The sequence below is a fragment of the Triticum aestivum genome, chromosome 5D (assembly GCF_018294505.1).
Source record: "Triticum aestivum cultivar Chinese Spring chromosome 5D, IWGSC CS RefSeq v2.1, whole genome shotgun sequence".
Classification (NCBI taxonomy): Eukaryota; Viridiplantae; Streptophyta; class Magnoliopsida; order Poales; family Poaceae; genus Triticum; species Triticum aestivum.
In genome coordinates this window covers 195,828,532-195,855,315 of record NC_057808.1, presented here as the reverse complement: position 1 = coordinate 195,855,315, position 26,784 = coordinate 195,828,532, and the positions used below count along the sequence as shown (strand labels likewise).

Genomic DNA, 26,784 nt, shown 5'->3' with positions numbered 1-26,784 from the left:
GCTAGAGTGTGTTTTGTGCCAACTTCTGTTATAACACTTTTTTAAGGGGAAAGAGAAGCTGTTGGAGATGCTTTTAATTACTACATACACTAGTGGTCATAGTATCATATTTTCATTTTATTTATTCATTTGTAGAATCCCAATAAAGTGGTGGATATGATGCTTGTTTTGTTTGGAACTGTAGCAGAACATGACACTAGAATCTTCTCTCACATATTCTCCTTCTAAGTTTATGCGTGGTTTGAGTCTGTCGATTGTATGAGTCTTGCGCATGGGCCAGCACAGCTGGTGGTGGTGTGATTCACACGAGTCTGAGATTATATATGTAGGGCCAACCGATACACGACACTTGTTAATTGTAATGCCACACACATATCTCCTTGTAAGGTATACACCTATCGTACTTGCATTGAGAGAGATCCAAAGTTCGAGTTAATTTTTTTTAGGGATAGTTCGAGTTAAATAAATTGTAGAAATGTATCATGTTAAAAAAAATTGTAAGCCATATTAAGCCTTTTTAAAGGAGTTTGATGGCAATATGACAATTGGGCTTGTTGCTAGTCAGATTGGAGGAAAACCCAAAGCAGGCAGGGCAGGCAGCGACCAGCCCAAGCCTCCAGCATCGTCCTCCTCGGCTAATCCGCCCCGCCTCCGATACTCCCAAGGCGGCAGCAGCAGCGGCAGCAACAACAACAGCAAGGGAGCCAAGGCCAACTATCTCAAAGCCTCACTACTCTCTTTCCCTCCTCCTGCCCCTCCCGTCCCCGCAATGGCCGGTCTCCTCCACCTCCACTCCACGCTGCTGCCCTCGGCCTCCCTGCTCCGCCAACGCGGCGGCGCGCAGGCCGTGCCACGGCGCCGGCGCGCGTGCCGGGTGGAGGCCAAGATCCGGGAGATCTTCATGCCGGCCCTCAGTTCCACCGTCGCCTGGAACGCCGCCGAGGGGGACCGCCTCGCCAAGGGCGACCCTGTTGTTGTTGTGGAGTCTGATAAGGCCGACATGGACGTCGAGACCTTCCACGACGGGTTCCTCGCCGCCGTACTCGTCCCCGCGGGAGAGTCCGCGCCCGTCGGCTCCGCCATCGCGCTCCTCGCCGAGTCCGAGGAGGAGATCCCGCTCGCCCGGTCCCAGGCTGCCAGCTTCTCCTCCGCCGCCGCCTCGCCGCCGGCTCCTCAGGAAACCGTCGCTCAAGAAGCGTCCCCTGCTCCGCCGCCGCCTCCTCCTCCGGCGCCCGTAGCAGTCTCCGTGCCAGCACCGCCCTCACCGGCCACACAGGGCGGGGCGCGCGTGGTTGCCTCGCCTTACGCCAAGAAGCTCGCAAAGGAGCTCAGCGTTGATCTATTCGCAGTCACTGGCTCTGGCCCAGGGGGGAGAGTTGTGGCAAAGGACGTAGAGGCTGCGGCAGCTGCCCCCAAGAAAGCGGCGCCAGTGGCAGCTGCTCGACCAGATGTTCCATTGGGATCCACTGTGCCATTCACCACAATGCAGGGCGCTGTGAGCAAGAACATGGTGGAGAGCCTTGCTGTGCCGGCGTTCAGGGTCGGGTACACCATCACAACCGATGCTCTCGATGCGCTCTACAAGAAAGTAAGCGCTTAGTGCTCTGTTCAGTACTTACCACCCTTATGTTAGCTGTATGCTGTGAGATAGCTGGATAATTGAGTGAATCTTTTGCAGATTAAGGCAAAGGGGGTGACAATGACAGCGCTGCTGGCGAAGGCTACAGCGATGGCGCTGGTGCAGCATCCTGTGGTGAACTCCAGCTGCAGAGATGGGCAGAGCTTTACTTACAACAGTAGCATCAACATTGCTGTCGCAGTGGCCATCGATGGTGGATTGATAACCCCCGTGCTCCAGGATGCTGATAAGGTTGAATGCTTTGTGTATTTGTTGATTGTTCTGAAGGTTGATGTTTAAACTGATGCTTTTGTCGGAGTTAATCGAGAACTGTTGGTTTGTGCAGCTTGATATTTATTCACTGTCAAGGAAATGGAAGGAGCTGGTTGATAAGGCTCGTGCAAAGCAGCTACAGCCCCAGGAGTACAACTCTGGTACTTTGTTTGCTTCACACGAACTTGAATGTCTAATGCATTGTATATGCATCTCTGTACACTGATTCAGATTGGTATAGCCTTATAGGGAATTAACTGTTGTTTGTTACTCCCTCCGTCCCATAATGTAAGACGTTTTTTGACACTCAGTGGGGCCTGAAGACGTGCGCCCAGTAGATATTGCTTTAACCAGTTCCACCATTTTTCTTATGATATTGAAATTCACTTCAGTAATAAATAATGTTTATGGCTAGCAAACCTCCAGATCACAGTGTGTATAAGTTTCCTTGGATGAACATGTAATTAATTTCAGGTTGAGAGCAGACCAGAAAAGAACTGAAGTAATTTATATTTTCTTTGTTCTGTTGAAACGTTTTTATATTTTCTTAACTCATATTTGTGTAATTTAAAATGCTTGAGCTATTGTATGGCTGGTTTACAACTCTCTCACACACACATTGATTGAGAGGTTCATCTGAAAAACATTGCCAGCACTGTTATGTCTCTTATCGGACTGTGGCTGAAAAACAAGAGCTGCCTGAATAGTTGTATTGTTTAATTTGGAAGAAATAGCTATATGAATGTGCTTTACAGAATTTATCGTCTATTAAGAAAGAAATAGGAGGCAAGGTGAGGCACCATGTTATATGTGCCAAACTATACTAATATTATGCTATGATCTATCCACTGAGCTTCTGAGTCTTCTCTCCTTGGTATATGCTTGTATAGAGTTTCTTTAAAAAAATATAATGTGCTTCATGCCAATGATAGTATTTAGTTTGCATGTACAGGGTTCGTTTGGGTGTTGTTTATGTCAAAAAAGATGACATTTGCTACAGAAACCAGAGCTTGCTAACTAATTTGGCATTTGTTCGGTTGTTCTTATGCTTTCGAAACATAAGATTCAGTTCAAATCCAGCTGTAGATTGTGGACTGCATGTTTTTTTTTGCACTGAAGAGATCTGACTGAATTTCTAAAATTCACACGACAAAGCACTGGAATTATTTTTAATCGCATTTTGCTGTGCTACTTGTACTGTGTTAAAATCATATGGTACTTCATGGCTGAAGTATCTTGGCCAAAAATTGAGCAGTCACATATAAACTTACCGAAGCTACAAAGTTGCCTATGACCATCTCCTTTACTTTGGTAGTGCTTTAGATGTTGGGCACAAGAAACTGGTAGGATCCAACTGTACGTGTATGCTCATGTATGCTAATAACCATCAGTGTTCAATCTGCAGGTACCTTTACTCTTTCAAACCTCGGTATGTTTGGAGTTGATAGATTCGATGCGATCTTGCCACCTGGAACTGTAAGATGAACTCTTCATGTTTCCACTTCTGTTTTCATTTAATGCACGACACCCCTTTGGTAATAAGGTTTTGTCTCAAAACAGGGAGCAATCATGGCTGTTGGCTCATCACAACCGACAGTTGTTGGTACAAAAGATGGTAGAATTGGGATCAAGAGCCAAATGCAGGTAAAAATTAATTGTAGTTTTGGCACTTTTGCTTTCGCACCAACCAATTTGAAGTTAATGATTTTGTGCTTATCTGACCTGACCAATAAATCTAGGTCAATGTTACTGCTGATCATCGGGTTATTTATGGATCTGATCTTGCTGCTTTTCTGCAAACTCTGTCCAAGATAATTGAGGATCCCAAGGACCTTACATTCTAGACGCACCAAGTGATTCTTTTTCCCTGATGCGATCACATAGGATGCTTGTCAGTAGATGTGTAGCATGTTGGTGGTGTGAATTAGTTACTTAAGTTGCCAGCTTTGTTGGTATCAGGTAACCTTGTTACCGTCTCCCCATTGGTTTGTTTCTCAATAATCCTTTTACCTTCTGTTCAGATAGGTGTCAGGCATGAGTATTTACCTGAGTGTTTATTAATTGTTGATTACGTTGAGCTCGATGTACAAGTACAACAGATCATGTCACTGCCACCCTTGAATACAAAGAAATGGAATGAACTTTTATCATCAATGTGGTTAAATTTTATTATTGGATCCACACTGATTTCTGAATTATTTGATCTGTATGTTCCCAAATCTGAGCATATCAATCTCAACAAAAGATGTGACACGGGAGACAAGAAATAGCGAGCTTGGTCGGGTTGTTGCACTTGCAAGGGTGCCAAGGCGAAATTGCTTAAGAAGAATCAGAAGATGAGTGAAATGTGACACCATATCTGATATGTTTGAATGGTTGTTTTACAAGTGAAGGCTCATGAGTTCTCCCAACCACTCTCATCACACCATAGTCGGGCTATCTGATATTTTGTCTTGTTGTACGTTCCTGGGGCAGCATATATAGTACATTACTTAATTTGCTGGGAAAGCATTCCAGCCTCAGCTCAGCTGTACTGCCACTCATCTCTACTTGAAGGGTTCTATTAGGTGGCTAGTCTTGTCTCTTGCTTGATGGCCTTGCCATTTTGTAGTGGAAGCAAAGCAAGACAGCTGCTTTGATCGACCGCCTTCATAATCCCCTCAAGGAGCTTATTCTTGCTTCCATTTCCATAGCCTGGTGGGAAGCCATTGCCTGCAAAAGCTGTTGCTTCTATTTCTATAGCCTGGTGGGAAGCCATTGCCTGCAAATCTGCGGCATGGCTGCCGCCTCATCTGGCCGTGCAGAGGTCGACACCTCTCGCGCGTTCCGGTCTGTCAAGGAGGCGGTCGCTGTGTTCGGTGAGCGCATTCTCGCAACGGAAGCACAGTTCAGGCCGGGTGCACATGCCAACCATCGTGTTGTTAGGGAGAGGAGTTCTTGGCGAGACTCTGTCGCCATTGCTTCCTCAAAAGAGAAGCTTGAGGGGAGTTCTGACCTCATCAGGGGAAGCCACTCCACCAGTCCAAACGCCATCGCCGTTGCCATTGCCAAGCACGAGGGAAATAGCAGTGAGCCTGCTAGAATTGTAATGCCAGTGTCTAATGCCCAGCCAATGTGCCTGGTCCCGTTGTCTCCACGGTTCCAGGCATCATCGTCCCCGTCTCTAGCCCGTGGCGACGGCTACGACAAGCAGGACGGGAAGGAAGCCAATCTCATGATCATGAGCTCCATCAAGAAGGTGGAGGAAGAGGCGGCCAAGACAAGGCTGGAGGCGGTGCAGGTCAAGAGGAGGCTGGCCGACCTGGAGCTAGCCATGGCGAACCTCAAAGCGAAGCTCCACCGTGCCCTCTCGAGGCTGGCATACATGGAGGCTGACAAGGCGGCGGCCGCAAGGGCCAACATCCAGCAGAGGGATATCAACACGTCGGCGCTGACGGTCTGGGCCGAGGCCAAGACCGAGCGGCACCCATTGCGACACCTGCTGAGCCTCGACGATGCCGACGAGGAGGTGAAGCATGGCCAGGAAAGGGAGATGACGACGACAACGACGAAGAGGAAGATGCAGAAGCAGAAGCCAATCATGCCCCTTGTTGTTCCGCTCATCAGTGAGGTGCTTTTCTCCAAGAAGAAGAGGATGAACGACAAGGAGAGCTTGTACCTGAAGGAGCTCTACAGCTTGCTAAGGCTGTCTTGATCGGTGGTCTCCATGCTGATTAAACTTGTGCTGATGTGTATGATTGTTTGATCTTGCACACATACCTAACTAATTTGAAAATCTTTTCTCAGGTTCTGTGTTTAACTATGTTATTAATTGTGTGAATGAATGGATTAGGGGGAATGATCAAATGTTTGCAGCTTGTAAATTATAATTATTACGTATAAAGGTGGCTAGCATTCTTTATAATTATAATTATAATTATCTTATGGTCAATCGATGAAGAAGTCAGAGATTTTGTCCTCTTTGTCAGAGTTATTTATCCAAAATCACCACACTTGGGTTAGGGTAACAACTTGATGCCATATTTATGTCAGGGCACAAAAACCCACGAAATTGCGCCTAATCTATAACGCAAAGCACTGGTACTCAGATTTGGTTGAGAAAACAGCAAAACTGACATGATGGGCCCGCCTGTCAGGCTGATGTGTCGAAGACCAAAAACTTTGACCAACTGATGTGGCAAATGAGTCGTGTGCCCCACCTGTCAATGACTACACTGTCATCTTCTTCGCATCTCTGCTAGGGGGCATTCCATCGAGCAGGTTCTAGGCGGCCGGATTACGTCTGCGGCGTTGTGCCTCTGGTGGAGGCCGCTGTGGAGAGGAGGCGCTCGGAGCTGCCCGGCCGGAGAGCCGCGGAGCCGTCGCGTCGACAACGCAGCCGGCCGCCATGCCTAGCACGAGGAGCCGCGGAGCCGTCGCGTCGACAACCCAGCCGGCCGCCATGACTAGCGCGAGGAGCCGCAGAGCACAAACCACACAGCGAGCCAGCCGCCATGGCCAGCGCGAGGAGCCGCAGAGCTCGTGTCACACAGCGCATCCAGCCGCCATGGCCAGCGCGAGGAGCCACGCCACCAACGCGCCCACTGCAGGCTGGCGGAGGTGTGGCAGCGAGGAGCAGGCACGCGCACGCACACATCAAGCTGTCACGGTCGTCGACATCCCGCCGTGCCGAGCTCGCCTGCCCGTGCGCCTCCAGCCCGGCTCTCGGCGATGGGCGCCGCACCTCCTCCTGCCAAGCAACTATGGCGGTGCATCCCGGGTGCGCGCATACGAGCTCTACGGCGCACACGGCGGCGCTCCAGGGAGTGACGGCATGGTGGAATCCCATGCGGTCCGTGAGCATCGACGGTGGCGGCGGCTGCGACGAGCAGCCGAAGTCTTCGGGCACCGCCCGCAACCTCCTTGTTGAAATGCCAATGGGAGAAAAGAGGAAGAAATAAAAAGAAAAAGGTGAAATGAAAAAAACACTTGAGTCATTGACAAACGGGACACTCTTCCAACTCAGCATATTGTCGCACGCCAAATCAGCCTGACAGGCGGGCCCTATTGGTCAGTTTCGCTGTTTTCTCGACCAAATCCGAGCATCAGTGCTCCGCGTTATAGATTAGGCACAATTTTGGTGGTTTTTGTGCCCTGACACAAATCTGGTATCAAGTTGTTACCTTAGCCACAAGTGTGGTGGTTTTGGATAAATAACTCTCTTTTTTTTAAAAAAAATATGCACAAATAAAGAGAGCACTTTGTACTACTTTTTGGACTATATATCTTTTGTAGGCTCGCACTTCATCCCACAATATACTATATGCTACTAATTTCTCAAACTAAATACATTATGCACGTGAGGTTAATCGATCCCATATATTTCATGCAATTCACCATGCTACTATTATAGGGTACTTTCAGTTACCATGGATTGAACATTTCCATCCGCCTTGCCGACGCGCGCCACAAAAGAACGAACAACGAAGATAGATCAAAACTTTTGCCGGTTTACAATTAACAGCCAAGAATCAATGCAATTGCGAAGATCGATCGCATCATTTTCGGAGTGCAGTGTTCATCACGGTCTTTTGATTAACCAGAGGTCTTGGAGGTCTGGTGCTGAGGGTCGATTGATTGATGGGGCAGCCCGATCAGGCAAGGCCGCCGGGAAGCGCGTGCGTGTGGGTGGTTGCGGTGCTCCTCCTCCTCGCCGTGTTCGCCGGAGGCGGGTGCCTGGTGCTCTACGTGACGCTGCCGCCGGCCGAGGTGCCGCAATGGCTTCCCATTGCCGGACTCGCACTCGTCGCGCTCCCTTGGGCGTTCTGGATCGCCACGTGCGCCTACAGTTGCTGCTGCTCGCGTTCGTCGCCTCCGGCTCAGGCGGCGGGGGCCGTGGAGCGGCAGCCTTTGAGGTCGGCCGCGGTAGTACCGCTGCCGAGCAGCACGAACATCAAGAGCGCGCTTAGCAAGAAGCACAGGCGATCTCCGGCGGCGTCAACCAACAACGCGTGGCGGGTGCACTTCGGGGAGTCCATCGTTCTCGGAGACGAGGAGAAGGACGATACCTCGTCGGTGAATTCGCACGAGAGCGAGGCGCCGCTGGCCTACTCCGAGCATCCTTCCTGATTTAGATATGTACTACATGATGTACAGGTAATAGATTACTCCTTCCATTCCAAAATACAGGTAATACAAATTGGACCGCGAATAGTTTTTTTAGATTCACATGACATTTTCTTCAAAACAACATGACAGTTTCTTTTCAGAGGAAGACCTTTTTCCTATATAAGTATGATTCATTGTACGACAATATGAGTGAGCAGGGAGAGAGACATGCTTCTCACCATTGACCTCTCCCTTGCAATTGCTCAGCAACCTTTTCTTTCTCTTGCACATTTTTTCGAGCGACGACGCATTGTGGTCTGGGTTCGGATAAGAGGTTTGTCATTGTGGTTTCCAATGCTTAGAGTATCTACAATCGGAGCCCTCATACTCTCCCCAAACATCCGAACGGAGAACCCAACCACTGTCCGGACAGGAGAGAAGGAAAAAAAGTCGCCCAACCGGACCATCCACTTTGTATGGGCGTGTTCGGGCAGTACACAAATTACTATACCCAACCCATGTATGAAGAAGATACAGAGATGTCTGGGCAGTGCGTCACATAGGATGTGGCCCACCGCGGACCACCTTTTCTCGTTCTTTATTCTTTCTTTTCTCCCCCTCTCTCTTCATCCCCATCAATCACATGCATGTGACGCACAAATTGGGATGGGTGGTTGTTTTGCAAGGAATGTAGAGGGTCAAAGCGGACATCCTATCGGATGCGTTCACAACAATTTGAGGGGCCAGATTTGTGCATCATGGTTGTAGATGCTCTTACCGAGCTTAGAGAGGAGGCCGATCTGAGAACAGGGGTGAGAGAGAGAATGCACTAAATGAATATCCAAGGGCCCAGGCAGTCGTTGCGATTCGAGACGACAATCTGTTAAAACAGTTGAGATGGTAGAGAACAAGTATATTAACGAACTAGAGAAAAATGCAGGGTATTCTCTCTCTCCTCTTTGGTAGTCAAATCCAGCAGATCTCGGGTAGGGGTCCGGAACAGGTAGCCTTGGTACCATAGTAACATAGGCATGTATTTTACCTAAGTTCGGGCTCTCTCAAAGAGATAATACCCTATGTCCTGCTTTGATTGTATTAATTTCGAGGCAGTACAAGTTACATGTTGATCACCACGAGATCGTGTGTGTATGAGGTGTCATCTACAAGCCTCACCCCTCAGTTTATATAGATGTCGAGGGTGTCTAGGGTTTGCATATATATATATATATATATATATATATATATATATATATATATATATATATCGGTTGCATCTAGGGTAATCGTGGTGTAGACGACCTCTAAGTCTTGGAGTATGTGCCAAGTCTTCGGAAGTTTCCATCTTGGCGCTCCTAGGCTCGATGAGTTTGGCCCACGGGTAAACTCATAGGCATTGGGTGAATTTAACATGGATAAATAAATACATTCAATCAAATAGCAACTATCATAATTAAAGTATTTGTAATCCAAAATAGTGGGCACATCAGTAGTTAAAGTTTTTACCTCTCCAAATCCACTTCTATAAAAAAAATCAATAAGATTTTCACCCTCTGAATTATGAGGACGCTTTCTAGCTAAAGTTGACTCTTCTCCAGTCCTCTTATCATCAATTTTAACATTACTAAACAAAGAATCAATAGAATAAACACCAATCTTTTTAACATCTTCATCATTACTATGAAAGAAACCGGGCGAAAATGCTCTTTCTCAAAATTCTCTTTTAGCACTAAGCATAGTGGCTCTTTCCTTCCTTTCATATATGGAAACATATAAAGCTTTAATTGATTCATTAATATCAACCTTGGCTGGAAAAAAAATTATCTTGAGATTTTTCCACATCATGTGTAATTTTATCGATGCTCCTGTTTACTCAATTTTTCTTCTATCGTAGTGTTGAAAACTTTTTGAGCATTGATAAATTCTTTAATATTACTTTAAGATAAGATGGCATCCTATTATTATTAATAGAAGAATTACCATAGGAATTGCCATAATTATTAGAGGAATTTCCAGGAAAAGGCCAAGGATTAAAATTACCTCTTATTAAAATTGACCTTTATTATTAATATAAGCATTGTTATTAAAATTGTTTCGTGAGAGAAAATTCAGGTCTACGGGATCACTATTTTTCTCAATCAAAGTAGACAAAGGCACATCATTAAGATCAATAGGAGCATTTTTACTAGCAACCAATTTAATAAGAGCATCAACTTTCTCACTCAAAGTACTAATTTCTTCAATACAATTGACCTTTTTATTAGTAGGAGGTCTTTCAGTATGCCATTGTGAATAATTAGCCATAATATTATCAAGCAAATACTGGCTTCACCCAAAGTAATTTCCATAAAGGTACCACCCACAGTGGAATCTAAAAGATTTCTAGAAATAAAATTCAATCATGCATAAAAAATTTGTATGATCATCCACAAATTTAAACCATGAGTAGGACAATTTCTTAACATCAACTTCATCCTTTCCCAAGATTGGGCAACATGTTCATGCTCCAGTTGCTTAAAATTCATGGTTCGATTTCTAAGGGAAATAATTTTCGCGGGAGGAAAATACTTAGTGATAAAATCATCTTTGCACTTGTCCCAAGAATCAATACTATTTTGTGGAAAGATGAAAACCAAATTTTTGTACGACCTCGCAAAGAAAAGGGAAACAATTTAATTTCACAATATCATTGTCTACATCTTTTTTCTTTTGCATATCACACAATTCTACGAAAGTGTTTAGATGGGACACGGCATCCTCATTAGGATTACCGGAAAATTGCTCTTTCATAACAAGATTCAACAAAGCGACATTAATATCATAAGACCCCGCACTAGCGGCGGGAGGAGCAATCGGAGAAGTAATAAAATCATTATTATTAGTATTGGAAAGTCACACGATTTGGTATTTTCTTAAGACATCGTGACTATGCAAACAAGGACACAAGCAAACAAAAGATCAAACAAGAAAAGGCAAACAAAAAATAATTTTGTATTTTTGCAAAAACTTTTTAGAAGTGGGGGAGATAAAAACGAGAGGCAAACGGCAAACAAAGTAAATTGCAACGATATGAGAGTTTATGCATAGGTACTTGATAGATGTTGACAATGTCTCCCCGGCAATGGCACCAGAAATTCTTCCCGATTGCTTGTATCTGCGCTGGTAATTCCCCGAAGAGGAGGGGATGATGCAACATAGTGTTGGGGATCGTAGCAGAAATTAAAATTTTCTACGCATCACCAAGATCAATCTATGGAGTTTACTAGCAACGAGAGGGGAGGAGTGCATCTACATACCCTTGTAGATTGCGAGCGGAAGCGTTCAAGAGAACGGGGTTGATGGAGTCGTACTCGTCGTGATCCAAATCACCGATGATCCAAGCGCCGAACGGACGGCACCTCCGCGTTCAACACACGTACGGAGCGGTGACGTCTCCCACGCCTTGATCCAGCAAGGAGGAGGGAGAGGTTGAGGAAGAAGGCTCCAACAGCAGCACGACGGCGTGGTGGTGGTGGAGTGACAGTTCTTCGGCAGGGCTTCGCCAAGCACACGCGGAGGAGGAGAGGTGTTGGGGAGGGGAGGGGCTGCGCCTTGGGAAAGGTATGGCTGCCCTCCCACCCCTCCACTATATATAGGGGCAAGGGAGAGGGGGGCCGGCCCCCTCAGATCCCATCTGGTGGGAGGGGCGGCGGCGAGGGGGAGGTGGCTTGCCCCCCAAGCAAGGGGGGGCGCCCCCGTTTAGGGTTTCCCCCAAACCCTAGGCGCATGGGCCCTAGGGGGGTTGGCGCCCAGCCCACTAAGGGCTGGTTCCCTTCCACCTACAGACCATAAGGCCCTCCGGGGCAGGTGGACCCTCCCGATGGACCCCCGGAACCCCTCCAGTGGTCCCGGTACAATACCGGTATACCCCCGAATATTTTCGGTGACCGTATGGTGACTTCCCATATATAAATCTTTACCTCTGGACCATTCCAGAACTCGTCGTGACGTCCGGGATCTCATCCGGGACTCCGAACAACATTCGGTAATCACATACAAACCTTCCTTATAACCCTAGCGTCATCGAACCTTAAGTGTGTAGACCCTACGGGTTTGGCAATCATGCAGACATGACCGAGACACCTCTCTAGCCAATAACCAACAGCGGGATCTGGATACCCATGTTGTCTCCCACATGTTCCACGATGATCTCATCGGATGAACCACGATGTCGAGGATTCAAGCAATCCCGTATACAATTCCCTTTGTCAATCGGTACATTACTTGCCCGAGATTCGATCATCGGTATCCCAATACCTCGTTCAATCTCGTTACCGGCAAGTCACTTTACTCGTTCTGTAATGCATGATCCCGTGACTAACTACTTAGTCACATTGAGCTCATTATGATGATGCAATACCGAGTGGGCCCAGAGATACCTCTCCGTCATACGGAGTGACAAATCCCAGTCTCGATCCGAGCCAACCCAACAGACACTTTCGGAGATACCTATAGTGCACCTTTATAGCCACCCAGTTACGTTGTGACGTTTGGTACACCCAAAGCATTCCTACGGTATCCGGGAGTTGCACGATCTCATGGTCTAAGTAAATGATACTTGACATTAGAAAAGCTTTAGCAAACGAAGTACACGATCTAGTGCTATGCTTAGGATTAGGTCTTGTCCATCACATCATTCTCCTAATGATGTGATCCCGTTATCAATGACATCCAATGTCCATGGTCAGGAAACCGTAACCATCTATTGATCAACGAGCTAGTCAACTAGAGGCTCACTAGGGACATGTTATGGTCTATGTATTCACATATGTATTACGATTTCCGGATAACACAATTAAAGCATGAACAATAGACAATTATCATGAACAAGGAAATATAATAATAACCATTTTATTATTGCCTCTAGGGCATATTTCCAACAGTCTCCCACTTGCACTACAGTCAATAATCTAGTTACATTGTGATGAATCGTACACCCATAGAGTTCCGGTGTTGATCATGTTTCGCTCGTGGAAGAGGTTTAGTCAACGGATCTGCGACATTCAAATCCGTATGCACTTTACAAATATTTATGTCTCCATTTTGAACATTTCCACGAATGGAGTTGAAGCGACGCTTGATGTGCCTGGTCTTCTTGTGAAACCTGGGCTCCTTGGCAAGGGCAATAGCTCCAGTGTTGTCACAGAAGAGAGTCATCGGCCCCGATGCATTGGGAATAACTCCTAGGTCGGCAATGAACTCCTTCATCCAGATTGATTCATGTGCTGCCTCCGAGGCTGCCATGCACTCCGCTTCACATGTAGATCCCGCCACGACGCTTTGCTTGCAACTGCACCAGCTGACTGCCCCACCATTCAAAATATACACGTATCCGGTTTGTGACTTAGAGTCATCCAGATCTGTGTCGAAGCTAGCATCGACTTAACCCTTTACGACGAGCTCTTCGTCACCTCCATAAACGAGAAACATATCCTTAGTCCTTTTTAGGTACTTCAGGATGTTCTTGACCGCAATCCAGTGTTCCATGCCAGGATTACTTTGGTACCTTCCTACCAAACTTACGGCAAGGTTTACATCAGGTCTGGTACACAACATGGCATACATAATAGACCCTATGGCCGAGGCATAGGGGACGACACTCATCTTTTCTCTATCTTCTGCCGTGGTCGGGCATTGAGCCGTGCTCAATCTCACACCTTGCAATACAGGCAAGAACCCCTTCTTGGACTGATCCATATTGAACTTCTTCAATATCTTGTCAAGGTATGTGCTTTGTGAAAGACCTATGAGGTGTCTCGATCTATCTCTATAGATCTTGATGCCTAATATGTAAGCAACTTCTCCAAGGTCCTTCATTGAAAAACACTTATTCAAGTAGGCCTTTATACTTTCCAAGAATTCTATATCATTTCCCATCAATAGTATGTCATCCACATATAATAAGAGAAATGCTACAGAGCTCCCACTCACTTTCTTGTAAACACAGGCTTCTCCATAAGTCCGCGTAAACCCAAACGCTTTGATCATCTCATCAAAGCGAATGTTCCAACTCCGAGATGCCTGCACCAGCCCATAGATTGAGTGTTGGAGCTTGCATACTTTGTCAGCATTCTTAGGATCGACAAAACCTTCCGGCTGCATCATATACAATTCTTCCTTAAGGAAGCCGTTAAGGAATGCCGTTTTGACGTCCATTTGCCATATTTCATAATCGTAGAATGCGGCAATTGCTAACATGATTCGGACGGACTTCAGCTTCGCTACAGGTGAGAAGGTCTCATCGTAGTCAACTCCTTGAACTTGTCGATAACCCTTAGCGACAAGTCGAGCTTTATAGATGGTAACATTTCCATCCGCGTCCGTCTTCTTCTTAAAGATCCATTTATTTTCTATCGCTTGCCGATCATCGGGCAAGTCTGTCAAAGTCCATACTTTGTTTTCATACATGGATCCTATCTCGGATTGCATGGCTTCAAGCCATTTGTTGGAATCTGGACCCGCCATTGCTTCTTCATAGTTCGAAGGTTCACCGTTGTCCAACAACATGATTTCCAGGACAGGGTTGCCATACCACTCTGGTGCAGAACGTGTCCTTGTGGACCTACGAAGTTCAGTGGTAACTTGATCATGATCGTCATCATTAACTTCCTCTCTAGTCGGTGCAGGAACCACAGAAACATTTTCTTGTGCTGCACTACTTTCTGGTTCGAGAGGGGTCATCTCATCAAGTTCCACTTTCCTCCCACTTACTTCTTTCGAGAGAAACTCTTTCTCCAGAAAGGACCCGTTCTTGGCAACGAAGATCTTGCCTTCGGATCTGAGGTAGAAGGTATACCCAATGGTTTCCTTAGGGTACCCTATGAAGACGCATTTTTCCGACTTGGGTTCGAGCTTTTCAGGTTGAAGTTTCTTGACATAAGCATCGCATCCCCAAACTTTAAGAAACGACAGCTTAGGTTTCTTTCCAAACCATAATTCATACGGTGTCGTCTCAACGGATTTCGACGGAGCCCTATTTAAAGTGAATGCGACAGTCTCTAAAGCATAACCCCAGAATGATAGCGGTAGATCGGTAAGAGACATCATAGATCGCACCATATCCAATAGAGTGCGATTACGACGTTCGGACACACCATTACGCTGAGGTGTTCCAGGCGGCGTGAGTTGTGAAACAATTCCACATTTCCTTAAGTGTGTGCCAAATTCGTGACTCAAATATTCCCCTCCACGATCTGATCGTAAGAACTTTATTTTCCTGTCACGTTGATTCTCAACCTCACTCTGAAATTCCTTGAACTTTTCAAAGGTCTCAGGCTTGTGTTTCATTAAGTAGACATACCCATATCTACTCAAGTCATCAGTGAGGGTGAGAACATAACGATAGCCACCGCGAGCCTCAACGCTCATTGGACCGCACACATCAGTATGTATGATTTCCAATAAGTTGGTTGCTCGCTCCACTGTTCCGGAGAACGGAGTCTTGGTCATTTTGCCCATGAGGTATGGTTCACACGTGTCAAATGATTCATAATCAAGAGACTCCAAAAGTCCATCTGCATGGAGTTTCTTCATGCGTTTGACACCAATGTGACCAAGGCGGCAGTGCCACAAGTATGTGGGACTATCATTATCAACCTTACATTTCTTGGAATTCACACTATGAATATGTGTAACATCACGTTCGAGATTCATTAAGAATAAACCATTGACCAGCGGGGCCTGACCATAAAACATATCTCTCATATAAATAGAACAACCATTATTCTCGGATTTAAATGAGTAGCCATCTCGCATTAAACGAGATCCAGATACAATGTACATGCTCAAAGCTGGCACTAAATAACAATTATTGAGGTTTAAAACTAGTCCCGTAGGTAAATGTAGAGTAGCGTGCCGACGGCGATCACATCGACCTTGGAACCATTCCCGACGCGCATCGTCACCTCGTCCTTCGCCAGTCTCCACTTATTCCGCAGCTCCTGCTTTGAGTTACAAATATGAGCAACCGCACCGGTATCAAATACCCAGGAGCTACTACGAGCGCTGGTTAGGTACACATCTATAACATGTATATCACATATACCTTTGGTATTGCCGGCCTTCTTATCCGCTAAGTACTTGGGGCAGTTTCGCTTCCAGTGACTGTTTCCCTTGCAATAAAAGCACTCAGTCTCAGGCTTGGGTCCATTCTTTGTCTTCTTCCCGGCAGCTTGCTTACCGGGCGCGGCAACTACCTTGCCGTCTTTCTTGAAGTTCTTCTTACCCTGGCCTTTCTTGAACTTAGTGGTTTTATTCACCATCAACACTTGATGTTCCTTTTTGATCTCCACCTCCATTGATTTCAGCATTGAATATACCTCAGGTATGGTCTTTTCCATCCCCTGCATATTGAAGTTCATCACAAAGCTCTTGTAGCTAGGTGGGAGCGACTGAAGGATTCTGTCAACGACCGCGTCATCCGGAAGATTAACTCCCAGCTGAGACAAGCGGTTGTGCAACCCAGACATTTTGAGTATGTGTTCGCTGACGGAACTATTCTCCTCCATCTTACAACTGTAGAACTTGTCGGAGACTTCATATCTCTCGACCCGGGCATGAGCTTGGAAAACCATTTTCAGCTCTTGGAACATCTCATATGGTCCGTGCTGCTCAAAACGCTTTTGGAGCCCCGGTTCTAAGCTGTAAAGCATGCCGCACTGAACCAGGGAGTAATCATCACTACGTGACTGCCAGGCGTTCAGAACGTCTTGAGTTGCTGGGAAAACAGGTGCATCACCTAGCGGTGCTTCAAAAACATATGCTTTCTTGGTAGCTATGAGGATAATCCTCAGGTTACGGACCCAGTCCGTGTAGTTGCTACCATCGTCTTTCAGCTTGGTTTTCTCTAGGAACGCGTTGAAGTTGAGGGCAACATTAGCGTGGGCCATTTGATCTACAAGACATATTGTAAAGGTTTTTAGACTAAGTTCATGATAATGAAGTTCATCTAATCAAATTATCAACGAACTCCCACTCAGACAGACATCCCTCTAGTCATCTAAGTGATACATGATCCGAGTCAACTAGGCCGTGTCCGATCATCACGTGAGACGGACTAGTCATCATCGGTGAACATCTTCATGTTGATCGTATCTGCTATACGACTCATGTTCGACCTTTCGGTCTCTTGTGTTCCGAGGCCATGTCTGTACATGCTAGGCTCGTCAAGTCAACCTAAGTGTATTGCGTGTGTAAATCTGGCTTACACCCGTTGTATGCGAACGTTAGAACCTATCACACCCGATCATCACGTGGTGCTTCGGAACAACGAACCTTCACAACGGTGCACAGTTAGGGGGAACACTTTCTTGAAATTTTAGCGAGGGATCATCTTATTTATGCTACTGTCGTTCTAAGCAAATAAGATGTAAAACATGATAAACATCACATGCAATCAAATAGTGACATGATATGGCCAATATCATTTTGCTCCTTTTGATCTCCATCTTCAGGGCGCCATGTTCATCATCGTCACCGGCATGACACCATGATCTCCATCATCATGATCTCCATCATCGTGCCTTCATGAAGTTGTCTCGCCAATTATTACTTCTACTGCTATGGCTAACGGTTAGCAATAAAGTAAAGTAATTACATGACGTTCCAGTTGACACGCAGGTCATAAATAAATTAAGACAACTCCTATGGCTCCTGCCGGTTGTCATACTCATCGACATGCAAGTCGTGATTCCTATTACAAGAACATGACCAATCTCATACATCACATATATCATTCATCACATCCTTCTGGCCATATCACATCACATGACACTTGCTGCAAAAACAAGTTAGACGTCCTCTAATTGTTGTTGTAAACTTTTACGTGGCTGCTATAGGTTTCTAGCAAGAACGATTCTTACCTACGCCAAAACCACAACGTGATATGTCAATTTCTATTTACCCTTCATAAGGACCCTTTTCATCGAATCCGATCCGACTAAAGTGGGAGAGACAGACACCCGCTAGCCACCTTATGCAACTAGTGCATGTCAGTCGGTGGAACCTGTCTCACATAAGAGTACGTGTAAGGTCCGTCCGGGCCGCTTCATCCCACGATGCCGCTGAATCAAGATAAGACTAGTAACGGCAAGTAAATTGACAAAATCGACGCCCACAACAACTTGTGTTCTACTCGTGCATAGAAACTACGCATAAACCTGGCTCATGATGCCACTGTTGGGGATCGTAGCAGAAATTAAAATTTTCTACGCATCATGAAGATCAATCTATGGAGTTTACTAGCAACGAGAGGGGAGGAGTGCATCTACATACCCTTGTAGATCGCGAGCGGAAGCGTTCAAGAGAACGGGGTTGATGGAGTCGTACTCGTTGTGATCCAAATCACCGATGATCCAAGCGCCGAACGGACGGCACCTCCGCGTTCAACACACGTACGGAGCGGTGACGTCTCCCACGCCTTGATCCAGCAAGGAGGAGGGAGAGGTTGAGGAAGAAGGCTCCAACAGCAGCACGACGGCGTGGTGGTGGTGGAGTGACAGTTCTCCGGCAGGGCTTCGCCAAGCACACGCGGAGGAGGAGAGGTGTTGGGGAGGGGAGGGGCTGCGCCTTGGGAAAGGTATGGCTGCCCTCCCACCCCTCCACTATATATAGGGGCAAGGGAGAGGGGGCCCGGCCCCCTCAGATCCCATCTGGTGGGAGGGGCGGCGGCCAGGGGGAGGTGGCTTGCCCCCCAAGCAAGGGGGGCGCCCCCGTTTAGGGTTTCCCCCAAACCCTAGGCGCATGGGCCCTAGGGGGTTGGCGCCCAGCCCACTAAGGGCTGGTTCCCTTCCACCTACAGCCCATAAGGCCCTCCGGGGCAGGTGGACCCTCCCGGTGGACCCCCGGAACCCCTCTGGTGGTCCCGGTACAATACCGGTATAACCCCGAATATTTCCGGTGACCGTATGGTGACTTCCCATATATAAATCTTTACCTCCGGACCATTCCAGAACTCGTCGTGACGTCCGGGATCTCATCCGGGACTCCGAACAACATTCGGTAATCACATACAAACCTTCCTTATAACCCTAGCGTCATCGAACCTTAAGTGTGTAGACCCTACGGGTTCGGGAATCATGCAGACATGACCGAGACACCTCTCTAGCCAATAACCAACAGCAGGATCTGGATACCCATGTTGTCTCCCACATGTTCCACGATGATCTCATCGGATGAACCACGATGTCGAGGATTCAAGCAATCCCGTATACAATTCCCTTTGTCAATCGGTACGTTACTTGCCCGAGATTCGATCGTCGGTATCCCAATACCTCGTTCAATCTCGTTACCGGCAAGTCACTTTACTCGTTCCGTAATGCATGATCCCGTGACTAACTACTTAGTCACATTGAGCTCATTATAATGATGCAATACTGAGTGGGCCCAGAGATACCTCCCCGTCATACGGAGTGACAAATCCCAGTCTCGATCCGAGCCAACCCAACAGATACTTTCGGAGATACCTGTAGTGCACCTTTATAGACACCCAGTTACGTTGTGACGTTTGGTACACCCAAAGCATTCCTACGGTATCCGGGAGTTGCACGATCTCATGGTCTAAGGAAATGATACTTGACATTAGAAAAGCTTTAGCAAACGAAGTACAAGATCTAGTGCTATGCTTAGGATTAGGTCTTGTCCATCACATCATTCTCCTAATGATGTGATCCCGGTATCAATGACATCCAATGTCCATGGTCAGGAAACCGTAACCATCTATTGATCAACGAGCTAGTCAACTAGAGGCTCACTAGGGACATGTTATTGTCTATGTATTCACATATGTATTACGATTTCCGGATAACACAATTAAAGCATGAACAATAGACAATTATCATGAACAAGGAATAAAATAATAACCATTTTATTATTGCCTCTAGGGCATATTTCCAACACATAGCAATGGTAAGTACTTCCCTCAGTTATGAAACCAAGGTTGTCAATCCAGTCGGAGAACCAAGCAACACTATGTAAGCAACACCTGCACACAAACAACAAATACTTGCAACCCAACGCGTGAAGGGGTTGTCAATCCCTCAAGGATATTGAGATAGATTAAATTGTATGAGATTTGATAAATAGATATAACTGAAACACAAAATAAAATAAATAAAGAAAAGTGCAGCAAGGTATTTTTTTAGATTTAATATGATAGGAAATAGACCCAGGGGCTCTAGATTTTACTAGAGGCTTCTCTCAAGAAAATAGCATACGGTGGGTAAACAAATTACTGTTGGGCAATTGAGAGAAAAAACAAGTAATTATGACGATATCCAAGGCAATGATCATGTATATAGGCATCACGTCAAAGATTAGTAGACCCACTCCTGCCTGCATCTACTACTATTACTCCACACATCGACCGCTATCTAGCATGCATCTAGTGTATTAAGTTCATGGAAAAATGAAGTAATGCAATAAGAACGATGACATGATGTAGACAAGATTTATTCATGTAGGAATAAACCCCATATTTTTACCCTTAATAGCAATGATACATGCGTGTCATGTCTCTTTCTGTCATTGAGATTGAGCACCGCAAGATCGAACCCATCACAAAGCACCTCTTCCCATGGCAAGAAAAATCAATCTAGTTGGCCAAACCAAACCAAAGTTTCGGAAAAGAAATACGAAGCTATAACAATGAAAGAGTTCAGCAAAAACTCAAATAATATTCATGGATAGATCTGATCATAAACTCATAATTCATCGGATCCCAACAAACACACCGAAAGTCATTACATCAAATAGATCTCCAAGAATATCGAGGAGAACATTGTATTGAAGATCAAAAAGATAGAAGAAGTCATCTAGCTACTGCCTACGGACCCGTAGGTCCATGGTGAACTATTCACGCATCATCGGAGGGGCAACAAGGATGGTGAAGAACCTCTCCGTGATCATTGCCCCCTCCGGCAGAGTGCCGGAAAAAAGCCTCTAGATAGGATCTCGTGGTTTTGGAACTTGTGGCAGCTGGAAAAGTGTTTCGTCGACTCCCCTAGGGTTTTTGGGATTTTATAGTATTTATAGAGGTGGAGGTGACTCCAGAAGGTTCTCGTGGTCTCCACTACCCACCAGGGTGCGTCTTGGGCCTCTGGCGTGCCCTGGTGCTTAGTGGGCACCACATGCCTCCTCTCTTGTGCTCCTTTGGCTCCCTGGGTGTCTTCTGTCCAGAAAAATATCTCCAAAGAGTTTCGTGGCATTTGGACTTCGTTTGGTATTGATATTCTGTGAAGTAAAAAACAAGCAAAATACAACAACTAGCAGTGGGTGAGAACCCACAAGTATAGGGGATCGTTTGTAGCCTTTTTCAATAAATAAGAGTGTTGAACCCAACGAGGAGCTAAAGTTAGAACAAATATCCCCTCAAGTTCTATCGACCACCGATACAACTCTACGCACACTTTAACGTTTGCTTCACCTAGTACAAGTATGAAACTAGAAGTACTTTGCGACAATACACTAAGAATAAATTGCAAGATAATAAAGTTAGTTGTTTAGTAGAGAGCTTTTTGTCACAGAAGAAAGTTATTTGTCCCTAGGCGATCGATAACTAGACCGGTAATCATCATTGCAATTTTATATGAGGGAGAGGCATGAGCTAACATACTTTCCGTACTTGGATCATATGCACTTATGATTGGAACTCTAGCAAGCATCCGCAACTACCAAAGATCATTAAGGTAAAACCCTATCACAACATTAAGTATCAAGTCCTCTTTACTCCCATACGCAACAACCCCCTTACTCAGGCGTAAGCTTCTGTCACTCTAGCCACCCACCATAAGCGAATCATGAACGTACTGCAACACCCTACAGCGAGGATCCCTCATGTTTGCACGACACAGAGGGAATCATAGGACAGCACCAAAATAAAATATACAACTCAAAGCAATCATGATCATCAATCAACACATAGGACAAAACAGATCTACTCAAACATCATAGGATAACCACATATCATTGGATAATAATATATAGTGTTGAGCACCATGTTTAAGTAGAGAATTACAGTGGGAATAGAGAGGTTGCACCACTACATAGAGGGGGAGAAAGTTGGTGTTAACGGTAGCAAGGTTGTTGATGTAGATCGCCATCATGATCCTTGCCCCAGCGGCACTCCGGCGCCACCGGGAGAGAGGGGGAGAGAGCCCCCTCCTTCTTCCTCTTCTTCCTTGGCCTCCCCCCCTAGACAGGAGGAGAGTTCCCCCTCTGGTCCATGGTCTCCATGGGACGGAGGGGCAGGAGCCCCTCCTAGATTGGATCTCTCTCTCTGTTCTTTTCTGTTTCGTGTTCCCCATTTTGTGGCCGAAAACTGTTTCTTAAATATCCGAAGATCCGTAAGTCCGATTGCGATGAAATTTTTACACTATTTTTCTCCGGATATAAGCTTCCTTGCGGCCAAAGAAGAGCCCCAACTGACTTATGGGATGCCCACTAGGCACCATCGCGCGCCAGGGGGGGGGGGCAGGCGTGCCCTGGTGGTTAGTGGAGGCCCCGAGCCTCCATTTGCGTTGATTGCACCTCCCAAAAATCACATATATTCCAAAATAATTCTTCGTAAATTTTTATCACGTTTGGACTTCGTTTGAGATGGATATTCCGCGAAACAAAAAAACATGCAACAAACAGGAACTGTCACTAGGCACTGGATCAATAAGTTAGTCCCAAAAATAATATAAAATGTTGCCAAAAGTATATGAAAGTTGTGTAATATTGGCATGGAACAGTAAAAAATTATAGACACGCGACATATCAACATCCCCAAGCTTAATTCCTGCTCGTCGTCGAGTAGGTAAATGATAAAAAAAAAAGATAATTTTTGATGTGGAATGCTACCTATCATAATCTTGCTCATATAATCTAATCATGGCATGAATACTAAGACATGAGTGATTCAAAGCAATAGTCTATAATTTGACATAAAGACATTAATACTCAGGCATCCCAACAAACAATCGTGTCTTTCAAAATATCAAGGCTAAAGAACGCTATCCCTACAAAATCATATAGTCTTGTCATGCTCCAACTTCTTAACACGAAGTATTTATCATGTACTACATCGGTTCCAGCCAAGCAATTGGTTAATACTTTTTAAAATGCTTTAGCTTTTTCAACTCCCACGCAATACATGAGTGCAAGCCATGGATATAGCACTATGGGTGGAATAGAATACGGTGGTAGAGATAAATATGGAGAAGAAAAAAAAGGAACAAAGTCTTACATCGACGTGGCTAATCAATGAGCTATGGAGATGCCCATCAATTGATATTAATGCGAGGAGTAGGGATTGCCATGCAACGGATGCACTAAGAGCTATAAGTGTATGAAAGCTCAAATTGAAAACTAAGTGGGTGTGCATCTAACTCTATAATGAAATATTCCCACTAGTATATGAAAGTGACAACATAGGAGACTCTCTATATGAAAAACATGGGCTACTTTGAAGCACAAGTGTGGAATTAGCATCCCCTTCTCTCTTTTTCTCTCATTTTATTTTTTTGTTTTTTTGTTTTTTTTTCTTGGGCTCTTTTTGGCCTCACTTTTTTAATATATTTTTGTCCGGAGTCTCATCCCGACTTGTGGGGGAATCATAGTCTCCATCATCCTTTCCTCACTGGGACATGCTCTAATGATGATCATCACACTTCTATTTACTTAAAACTCAATATTAAAACTCGATACCTAGAACAATATATGACTCTGTATGAATGCCTCTGGCAGTGTACCAGGATGTGCAATGATCTAGTGTAGCAAAGAAATCAAAAAACGGACAACCATGAAAATATCATGCTAGCTATCTTACGATCATGCAAAGCAATATGACAATGAATTCTCAAGTTATGTATATATGATGATGATGGAAGTTGCATGGCGATATATCTCGGAATGGCTATGGAAATGCCATAATAGGTAGGTATGGTGGCTGTTTTGAGGAAGATATAATGAGGCTTTGCTACCTCTTGAGCACTGCGTTGGTTTTCCCTTGAAGAGGAAAGGGTGATGCAGCAAAGTAGCGTAAGTATTTCCCTCAGTTTTTGAGAACCAAGGTATCAATCCAGTAGGAGGCTACACGCAAGTCCCTCGTACCTACACAAAACAAATAAATCCTCGCAACCAACGCGATAAGGGGTTGTCAATCCCTACACGGTCACTTACGAGAGTGAGATCTGATAGATATGATAGGATAATATTTTTGGTATTTTTATGATAAAGATGCAAAGTAAAATAAAAGCAAAGTAAAAAGCAACGGAAATAGCTAAGTGTTGGAAGATTAATATGATGAAGATAGACTCGGGGGCCATAGGTTTCACTAGTGACTTCTCTCAAGAGCATAAGTATTTTACGGTGGGTGAACAAATTACTGTTGAGCAATTGACAGAATTGAGCATAGTTATGAGAATATCTAGGTATGATCATGTATATAGGCAGCACGTCCGAGACAAGTAGACCGACTCCTGCCTGCATCTACTACTATTACTCCACACATCGACCGCTATCCAGCATGCATCTAGAGCATTAAGTTCATAAGAACAGAGTAACGCCCTTAAGCAAGATGACATGATGTAGAGGGATAAATTCATGCAATATGATAAAAAAACCATCTTGTTATCCTCAATGGCAACAATACAATACGTGCCTTGCTGCCCCTACTGTCACTGGGAAAGGACACCGCAAGATTGAACCCAAAGCTAAGCACTTCTCCCATTGCAAGAAAGATCAATCTAGTAGGCCAAACCAAACTGATAATTCGAAGAGACTTGCAAATATAAACAATCATACATAAAAGAATTCAGAAGATTCAAATATTGTTCATAGATAAACTTGATCATAAACCCACAATTCATCGGTCTCAACAAACACACCGCAAAAGAAGATTACATCGAATAGATCTCCATGAGAGAGGGGGAGAACATGGTATTGAGATCCAAAAAGAGATAAGAATCATCTAGCTAATAACTATGGACCCGAAGGTCTGAGGTAAACTACTCACACTTCATCGGAGAGGCTATGGTGTTGATGTAGAAGCCCTCCGTGATCGATGCCCTCTTCGGCGGAGCTCCGGAACAGGCCCCAAGATGGGATCTCGTGGGTACAGAAGGTTGCGGCGGTGGAATTAGGTTTTTGGCTTCGTATCTGATCGTTTGGGGGTACGTAGGTATATATAGGAGGAAGGAGTACGTCGGTGGAGCAACATGGGGCCCACGAGGGTGGAGGGCGCGCCCAGGGGGGTAGGCGCGCCCCCTACCTCGTGGCTTCCTGGAAGCTTCCTTGACCTAGGGTCCATGTCTCCTGGATCATGTTCATTCCAAAAATCACGTTCCCGAAGGTTTCATTCCGTTTGGACACCGTTTGATATTCTTTTTTTGCGAAACTCTGAAATAGGCAAAAAACAACAATTCTGGGCTGGGCCTCCGGTTAGTAGGTTAGTCCCAAAAAATAATATAAAAGTGGATAATAAAGCCCAATAATGTCCAAAACAGAAGATAATATAGCATGGAGCAATCAAAAATTATAGATACGTTGGAGACGTATCAAGCATCCCCAAGCTTAATTCCTGCTCGTCCTCGAGTAGGTAAATGATAAAAACAAATTTTTTGATGCGGAATGCTACTTGGCATAATTTCAATGTAATTCTTATTAATTGTGGTATGAATATTCAGATCCAAAAGATTCAAGATAAAAGTTCATATCGACATAAAAATAATAATACTTCAAGCATACTAACTAAGCAATTATGTCCTCTCAAAATAACATGGCCAAAAAAAGTTCATCCCTACAGAATCATATAGTTTAGTCATGCTCCATTTTCATCACACAAGAATGCTCTCATCATGCACAACCCCGATGACAAGCCAAGCAATTGTTTCATACTTTAGTAATCTCAAAAAATTCAACCTTCACGCAATACATGAGCATGAGCCATGGACATAGCACTATGGGTGGAATAGAATATGATGATGGGGGTTATGTGGAGAAGACAAAAAAGGAGAAAGTCTCACATCAACGAGGCTAATCAATGAGCTATGGAGATGCCCATCGATTGATGTTAATGCAAGGAGTAGGGATTGCCATGCAACGGATGCACTAGAGCTATAAATATATGAAAGCTCAACAAAAGAAACTAAGTGGGTGTGCATCCAACTTGCTTGCTCACGAAGACCTAGGGCACTTGAGGAGGCCCATTGTTGGAATATACAAGCCAAGTTCTATAATGAAAAATTCCCACTAGTATATGAAAGTGACAAAACAAGAGACTCTCTATCATGAAGATTATGGTGCTACTTTGAAGCACAAGTGTGGTAAAAGGATAGTAACATTGTCCCTTCTCTCTTTTTCTCTCATTTTTTGGGCCTTCTCTTTTTTATGGCCTTTCTCTCTTTTTTTATTCCTCACTTGGGACAATGCTCTAGAGAATGATGATCATCACACTTCTATTTATTTACAACTCAATGATTACAACTCGATACTAGAACAAAGTATGACTCTATATGAATGCCTCCGGCGGTGTACCGGGATATGCAATGAACCAAGAGTGACATGTATGAAAGAATTATGAACGGTGGCTTTGCCACAAATACTATGTCAACTACATGATCATGCAAAGCAATATGACAATGATGAACGTGTCATGATAAACGGAATGGTGGAAAGTTGCATGGCAATATATCTCGGAATGGCTATGGAAATGCCATAATAGGTAGGTATGGTGGCTGTTTTGAGGAAGATATAAGGAGGTTTGTGTGTGAAAGAGCGTATCATATCACGGG

The 26,784-nt window shown here is 45.0% G+C and overlaps 2 protein-coding genes across 2 annotated transcripts; both read left to right on the top strand.

Moving 5' to 3' along the window:
• The first annotated feature begins 552 nt into the window (after positions 1-552).
• Positions 553-4,045, top strand: LOC123120043 (dihydrolipoyllysine-residue acetyltransferase component 5 of pyruvate dehydrogenase complex, chloroplastic). Its single transcript, XM_044540051.1, has 6 exons — positions 553-1,588; positions 1,679-1,870; positions 1,965-2,052; positions 3,297-3,367; positions 3,452-3,535; positions 3,631-4,045. Exons 1-6 carry the CDS (start codon positions 770-772, stop codon positions 3,733-3,735), a joined length of 1,359 nt encoding a protein of 452 aa, XP_044395986.1. The 5' UTR covers positions 553-769; the 3' UTR covers positions 3,736-4,045.
• A 577-nt stretch (positions 4,046-4,622) lies between these two features.
• On the top strand, positions 4,623-5,737 carry LOC123120044 (uncharacterized). Its single transcript, XM_044540052.1, has one exon. It carries the CDS (start codon positions 4,668-4,670, stop codon positions 5,583-5,585), a length of 918 nt encoding a protein of 305 aa, XP_044395987.1. The 5' UTR covers positions 4,623-4,667; the 3' UTR covers positions 5,586-5,737.
• Positions 5,738-26,784: the final 21,047 nt, after the last annotated feature.

Coding starts and splice junctions, on each gene's coding strand:
- LOC123120044 (XM_044540052.1), top strand. CDS start 4,668: ATGGCTGCCGCCTCATCTGGCCGTGCAGAGGTCGACACCTCTCGCGCG.
- LOC123120043 (XM_044540051.1), top strand. CDS start 770: ATGGCCGGTCTCCTCCACCTCCACTCCACGCTGCTGCCCTCGGCCTCC. Junction 1,871..1,964: donor TGCTCCAGGATGCTGATAAG/GTTGAATGCTTT, acceptor TGGTTTGTGCAG/CTTGATATTTATTCACTGTC. Junction 2,053..3,296: donor GCCCCAGGAGTACAACTCTG/GTACTTTGTTTG, acceptor TTCAATCTGCAG/GTACCTTTACTCTTTCAAAC.